Source organism: Cebus imitator, unplaced genomic scaffold (assembly GCF_001604975.1).
Source record: "Cebus imitator isolate Cc_AM_T3 unplaced genomic scaffold, Cebus_imitator-1.0 Scaffold19, whole genome shotgun sequence".
NCBI classification, from domain to species: domain Eukaryota; kingdom Metazoa; phylum Chordata; class Mammalia; order Primates; family Cebidae; genus Cebus; species Cebus imitator.
In genome coordinates, this window is record NW_016107334.1 from 464,512 (window position 1) to 471,686 (window position 7,175).

Here is a 7,175-nt window from a genome sequence, read left to right on the forward strand (position 1 = left end):
AAAAAAAAAAAAAAAGACTCATACATGCAAGAATAAATGCATTCATATATATATATATCCCCAGGTTTTTATGCACTGAGAACATGTTTTTAGAATAAAATGCACATTCTGAGCCCTGGCTGCTGCTCAGACCTCATCTGCGCTGCACTCCCTGACAGTCACTGTGCTCCATCAGTCTTATTTCTTTGTGCCCTCAACACTCTACGTTCTCTCTTGCCTCCTGGTCTTTGCTCGTGCAGGTCCCAGTGCCTTAACTCAAAAGGTGCCTTCTAGAGAAGTATTCCTGGCTCCTGACCACCCATTCTCCCTCCGCCCCTTCCTTTGTTGAGTTTCCTTCATAGCATCTACACTGCCGGAACCTCTCTCATTTCTGGGTCGCTTTATTTGTTCATTTCCCCTCTCCTCTACAAGGATGTCTGCCTCATGACAGCTGGAATCTCAGCACCTAAGAGTTCTCAGTAGAGAGGAAGTCTTCCGTTAATATAAAAAAAAATTTTTTTTTTTTGAGAGGGAGTTTTGCTCTTGTTGCCCAGGTTGAAATGCAGTGGCATGATCTCGGCTCACTGCAACCTCTGCCTCCCAGGTTCAAGTGATTCTCTTGCCTCAGCCTCCCGAGTAGCTGGGATTACAGGTACGCACCACCGTGCCCAGCTAATTTTCATAAATTTAGTAGAGACAGGGTTTCACCATGTTGCCCAGGCTGGTCTTGAACTCCTGACTTCAGATGATCCACCCACCTCAGCCTCTTAAAGTGCTGGGATTACAGGCATGAGCCACTGGGCCTGGCCAATATCAGTCAAATGAGTAGCTGCTGAGTACACTGTACTGTACTTTGCTGCTTTCACTTACCTGTAAGTGAAATCAATTAATATTGTGTGTGCACATACATAACGTACATGTATGCTGTGTATGCACATGCTTCATTCTTTTTTATAGTTGCATAGCATCTCTTTGAATTGATATTTTGTTATTTACTTAGCCAGTCCCCTATTGATGGAAATTTAGGTTGTTTCTAGTATTTTGCTATTTCAAACAATACTCACATACATGTCATTTCACATTCAAATATTTCTTTTTTAAACAATTAAATTAAATTAATTATTTTTATTTTATCTTTTTTTTTTTTGAGACACAGTCTCACTCTGTCGTCTAGGCTGGAGTTCCGTGGCACTATCTCAGCTCACTGCAACCGCCTCCCGGGTTCAAGCGATTCTCCACCTCCCGTTCAAGCGATTCTCCTGCCTCAGCCTCCCAAGTAGCTGGGATTACAGGCATGCACCACCATGCCCAGCTAATTTTTGTATTTTTAGTAGAGCCGGGGTTTCACCATGTTGGCCAGGATGGTCTCCATCTCTTGACCTCGTGATTCGCCCGCCTCGGCCTCCCAAAGTGCTGGGATTACAGGCGCGAGCCACCACGCCTGGCCTCTATAAATTTTCTTGAATATATCTTTTTTTTTTTTTTTTGAGGTGGAGTCTCACTCTATTGGCCCAGGCTGGAGTGTAGTGGCATGATCTCGGCTCACTGCAACCTCCACCTCCCAGGATCAAGCGATTCTCCTGCCTCAGCCTCTAGAGTAGCTGGGATTACAGGTGTGTGCCACCATGCCCCACTAATTTTTTATATTTTTGGTAGAGAGTTTCACCATGTTGGCCAGGATGGTCTCGAACTCCTGACCTCAAGTGATCCACCTCCTTTTTTTTTGAAATTTGGTCTTGCTCTGTCACCCAGACTGGAGTGCAATGGTGCAACTGTAGAGCTCACTGTAGCCTCTATTTCACAGGCTCAAGGGATCTTCCTGTCGCAGCCTCTTAACCAGCTGGGACTACAGCGGCAATCTACCAGGCCCAGCCAATTTCTTTTACTTTTAGTAAAGACTAGATTTCACTCAGGCTGGTCTCAAACTTCTGAGCTCAAAGGATTCTCCCACCTCAGCCTCAAAAACTGTTGGAATGAAGGCATGAGCCACTGAATCTGGCCTTGTCTATATCTTTTCGTGTACATATGTAAATTTTTCTATTGGTTGTGTACCTGGGAGTGGAATAGCTGGATCATAAGGTTTGCCTGTGTTCAGTTTTCATAGATACCAAAATAGTTTTCTAGAGATAAGGCTCTGGTCTCCCGCAACAACAACAACAACAAAAAATTTCTTTTTTTGCTCCCTTGAGACAGAGTTTCACTCTCGTTACCCAGCCTGGAGTACAATGGTACGATCTCGGCTCACTGCAACCTCTGCCTCCCAGGTTCAGGCAATTATCCTGCCTCAGCCTCCCGAGTAGCTGGGATTATAGGCATGAGCCACCAGGTCCGGCTAATTTTTGCATTTTTAGTAGAGACAGGGTTTCACCATGTCGGTCAGGCTGGTCTCGAACTCCGACCTTAGGTGATCCGCCCACCTCAGCCTACCAAAGTGCTGAGATTACAGGCGTGAGCCACTGCGCCTGGCCAGTAAATAATTTTTGTAAGGCCGGGCGCGGTGGCTCAAGCCTGTAATCCCAGCACTGTGGGAGGCCGAGGCGGGTGGATCACGAGGTCGAGAGATCGAGACCATCCTGGTCAACATTGTGAAACCCCGTCTCTACTAAAAATACAAAAAATTAGCTGGGCATGGTAGCGCGTGCCTGTAATCCCAGCAACTCAGGAGGCTGAGGCAGGAGAATTGCTTGAACCCAGGAGGCGGAGATTGCAGTGAGCTGAGATCGCGCCATTGCACTCCAGCCTGGGTAACAAGAGCGAAACTCCATCTCAAAATAATAATAATAATAATAATAATAATAATAATTTTTGTAAAAACAGGGTTTTACTATGTTGCCTGGGTTGGTCTTGAATTCCTGGCCTCAAGTGGTCTTACCTCCTCTGTCTCCCAAAGCACTGGGATTACAGGCATGAACCACCACACCTGGCCCAATAAAAGCTCACCTACTCTACATTTCTCATAATGATCATTGCCCCTATACCAGTTAGATGCCACAGACCCGTTTACCTGCCCAATTTCAGTCTCCACCTACAGCTCACCCCCAACTAACTCCAGGTGAAAATCTTAATAATTTTGATGCCACTTAATGCCAAGGGTTATCATGAACCACTTACCACCGGTAACACTGTCCCTATCACCATCATGAGGGATTGTTTCCACATGAAATCAGTAGGACCCTAGCCAGAGTTGGTATCTACAAAGAAGTGAGGATAGGTCAAAAGCCCTGGAAGAATGTGAGGCCAAGAGGCTCTGATGTGTCGTTAAGAGATGTTTGTGACATTTTGGGCTGAATGTTTAAGAAAAAAAATTAAGAGAGAGATGTTTGATCTAGGCTGGGAGCTGTGGCTCATGCCTGTAATCCTAGCACTTTGGGAGGCTGAGGTGGGGGTGGATCACCTGAGGTCAGGAGTTCGAGACCAGCCTGGCCAACATGGTGAAACTCTGCCTCTACTAAAAATACAAAAATTAGCTAGGTGTGGTGGTGCATGCCTGTAATCCTAGCTACTTGAGAGACTAAGGCAGGAGAATTGCTTGAATCCGGGAGGTGAAGGTTGCAGTGAGCCAAGATCACGCCACTGCACTCCAGCCTGGGTGACAGAGAAAGAAATCTGTCTCAAAAAAAATAAATAAATAAAATTAAATAAAATAAATAGAGAGGAAAGAGATGTCTGATCTAAAGGCATATTATAGATTTTCTTTCCAAACTGGGCTTACTCCATTTGCATTTATTGATGTGATGTGATGGATAGGTTTGGTCTTCATTCTGGCATCATGTTATGCTTTCTCTCTTGAGCGATTCCTTTGTTTTTCTTTCACCCTGTGGTGTGTCTGTGATCTCTTCAGGCTCTTTCACTGGCTTGGTGGCAATTGGCATGCTATTTCATCTGGAACCACCAGACTTTGTCAGGACGAGAGTGTCAGATATGCTAAGATGTGATCCGATGCATAAAATCTAAGACTCCACACACAAATGCATTTTGTTTGTTTTGCTGCTACACATTTGTGTCCTACACAGGAATTCTGATACATTCTATTTTGCCCGATGCCCATCAAAAGACAGGGAGAAAAATGGTTGGTTTGTTTATAATTACAAGCACAGCTTTAGGTAAGACACTCCTGAGAGAACTTTGATTTTGACTATAGTTAAGGAGACCCTTCTGCTTATAATTTCACTGTCTGATAACTGGAAGGATTTTCTTTGGTTTGTTTGTTTGTTTATTTATTTTGAGATGGAGTCTCGCTCTGTCACCCAAGCTGGAGTGTAGTGGCGCAGTCTCAGCTCACTGCAATCTCTGTCTCCCAGGTTCAAGAGATTCTTCTGCTTCAGCCTCCCGAATAGCTGGGATTACAGGTGCACACCACCACACCTGGCTAATTTTTGTATTTTTGGTAGAGACAGGGTTTCACCATGCTGGCCAGGCTGGTCTTGAACTCCCAACCTCAAGTGATCTGCCCACCATGGCCTCTCAAAGTGTGGGATTACGGGCATGAGCCACGGTGCCCAGCCCAAAGAATTATCTCCACGCCAGCTCCTGGCACTTTGCCACGAAGTCTCAGTGCTCGGCACCGGAGGGCACATTTCTACTATGATGTGACCTCCAGTCCTGCTCCTTCTCATCTGGTGTAGAGCACCCACTTTGTGCTCTACACCAGATGAGTTAGCACAGAGGGAGCTAGGGTATCTCTACACCAGGATGGCCGGCATTACCTTAGTTATAGGTGGAGAAGCCGACAGACCTCATAAATGTATTCCACTAAACCCAAACTGAATGTATTCCATGTCAGTTTCCCCTCACTCACATCCACTCCACCATCACTTGACATGAGGCAGAGGAGAATTCTGGGCCAAAAAGTGGTCTCCGGTTGAAGCAAAATTGCCTTGCCTACAGAAAAAAATATATATTTTTTGAGATGGGGTCTTGCTCTGTTGCCCAGGCTGGAGTGCAGTGGCGCAATTTCGGCTTACCGCAACCTCTGCCTCCCGGGTTCAAGCAATTTTCCTGCCTCAGTTTTCCAAGTAGCTGGAACTACAGGCGTGTGCCACCACGCCTGGCTAATTTGTATTTTTAGTAGAGATGGGGTTTTACCGTGTTAGCCAGGATGGTCTCGATCTCCTGACCTCGTGATCCACCCGCCAAGGTCTTCCAAAGTGCTGGGATACAGGCGTGAGCCACCATGCCTGGCCACCTATCAAAATTTTACAGAAGCAGATGCCCGTGTGAACACGTGAGAGCCTTCCAACACCGGCCTCAATAGGGGCTCGTGGAAGCGAGAGGCCCAAAACTTAGGCTTCTCTAGCTGTATAACAATTAAAAAATAAAATAAGAGGGCCAGGTGCCCTGGTTCGCCCCCAAAGGGTACACCTGGCCTCCCTGAATGGGCCCACCTGTCCCGCGCCTGGCACGAAGAAGCCCAACAAAAGAACAAAGATTCCCCAACAATCCCAGAGACAAAGACTCTCCTGTGCCAGGCTTGGAAAATGCGCCTGCGGACAGTGACATACTCGGGCCAAGGGCACTTTGGGCCCGGGAGGATTTCAGGAGCTACAGGGAGGGAGGGAGGGCTACGCTGCGTTGTAGAAAGGGGGTGAGCTCGTTAAACTTTACAACCCCTCTGACAGGGACCCATTTCACAGAGGAAGAAGCGTGGGCTCAGAGAGGGTGAGAGGCTTGCCCTAGCTCACACAGCTGGGACTCAAACTTAGGGGTCCTTGATCTGACCCCCAGGCCCCAGCTCCCTCGTCACGGATCCCTGGGATGCAGTAGCGCGCGCGCGGGCGGAACGGGCGGCTTCTGAGCGGACCACCCAATCCTCCTAAGGGCTGTTCTCCGTGGCTGCTTCCCGAAACCCATTCTTCCCGGAAGGATCCTACAGAGGAGCTTCTCTCCTAGGATCCCGGGGCCTCAGTTTCCCTTTCGTGCGTGTGCTGGGGCAGGGATCTTCCTATAGGAATGAGGAAGAGAGAGAGGCAGGAGAGACGCCTGGCCTTGCTGCCCATTGGCGCTCAGCCCCCGCCAGGGTTCCCCCGGAAGCCCCACCCCCGCCGCGCGGCCTGGCGGCCAGGAATGGGGCTCGGCCCCTTTAAATCCCGCCCGGGAACGCCCGGCGCCCGGCCGCGACCTTCCCGGATCCGCCAGCTGGATTGCCTTCCCCGCGTGTCCCGCAACGGTTCCCGTGCGGCGCCCCCTGTCCCGCGCCGGCTGTGTGGCGAGTGCCCGGGCGGTCGCGAGAATGAGCCGCATCTACCAGGACAGCGCGCTCCGGAACAAGGCGGTGCAGAGTGCGCGGCTGCCAGGGGCCTGGGACCCCGCCGCCCACCAGGGGTAGGCCTGGGCGCGCGGCTCCGGTCGGCCTCCGCTGCCCAGGCTCGAACCCGCGCTAGGATGGGGGGGCGGGATGCGGGTGGAGGAAAACGGGGGTCCCGGGGCTGCCACTCCGCCTCTAGCCCGCCCCTCCCGGCGCCCGCCCTGCGACCCCAGGACACAGATCGGCTTAAAGCTTCCCACCTGTCGCTTGCCCTTAGGAGAGGGTCCCGACCCCCACAGGGGACTCCCGAGGCTGTGAGTCGCTTCACGCTGACCTCCGGCTCCACCCACCCCATAACTAGAAACTTTAGCTGCCTCTGCACAGGCTCAAGCCTTCCCCAGAAGGGCAGTTGGGGACAGCGGGAGGGCTGGTGGAGAGCAGGGCCTGCCTGGGTGAGGAAGATTTGGAGGGCCAGGCCCTGTCCTCACAGGGTTAAGAGGCCGAATGGACCATTCCATTTACACTTGCACTAAAGAATTGTGCTAAGTGAAATAAGCCAGACAAATGCTGTGTGATCTCCTATGTGGAATCTGAAAGGGTTGAACCACAGAAACAGCAGAACAGGCCAGGGTTTGGCTCACGCCCATCATCCCAACACTTTGGGAGGCTGAGGCCGGTGGATCACTTGAGGTCAGGAGTTTGCAACAAGGCTAGCCACGGCCGGGCGCGGTGGCTCACGCCTGTAATCCCAGCACTTTGGGAGGCCGAGGCGGGTGGATCACGAGGTCAAGAGATCGAGACCATCCTGGTCAACATGGTGAAACCCCGTCTCTACTAAAAATACAAAACATTAGCTGGGCATGGTGGCGCGTGCCTGTAATCCCAGCTACTCAGGAGGCTGAGGCAGGAGAATTGCCTGAACCCAGGAGGCGGAGGTTGCGGTGAGCCGAGA

General features: G+C 50.4%; 1 protein-coding gene across 2 annotated transcripts in view; it reads left to right on the top strand.

Moving 5' to 3' along the window:
- Positions 1–6,066: 6,066 nt before the first annotated feature.
- Positions 6,067–7,175, top strand: part of ARPIN (actin related protein 2/3 complex inhibitor) — a 12,417-nt gene continuing 11,308 nt past the window's right edge. The window contains exon 1 of one of the 2 annotated variants that reach the window (XM_017517297.2): positions 6,067–6,300. In XM_017517297.2, the coding sequence (XP_017372786.1) occupies positions 6,209–6,300 (92 nt within the window). In that variant the 5' untranslated portion in view covers positions 6,067–6,208. The remainder of the gene's footprint in view (positions 6,301–7,175) is intronic. The other variant, XM_037734639.1, reaches the window with a different exon arrangement.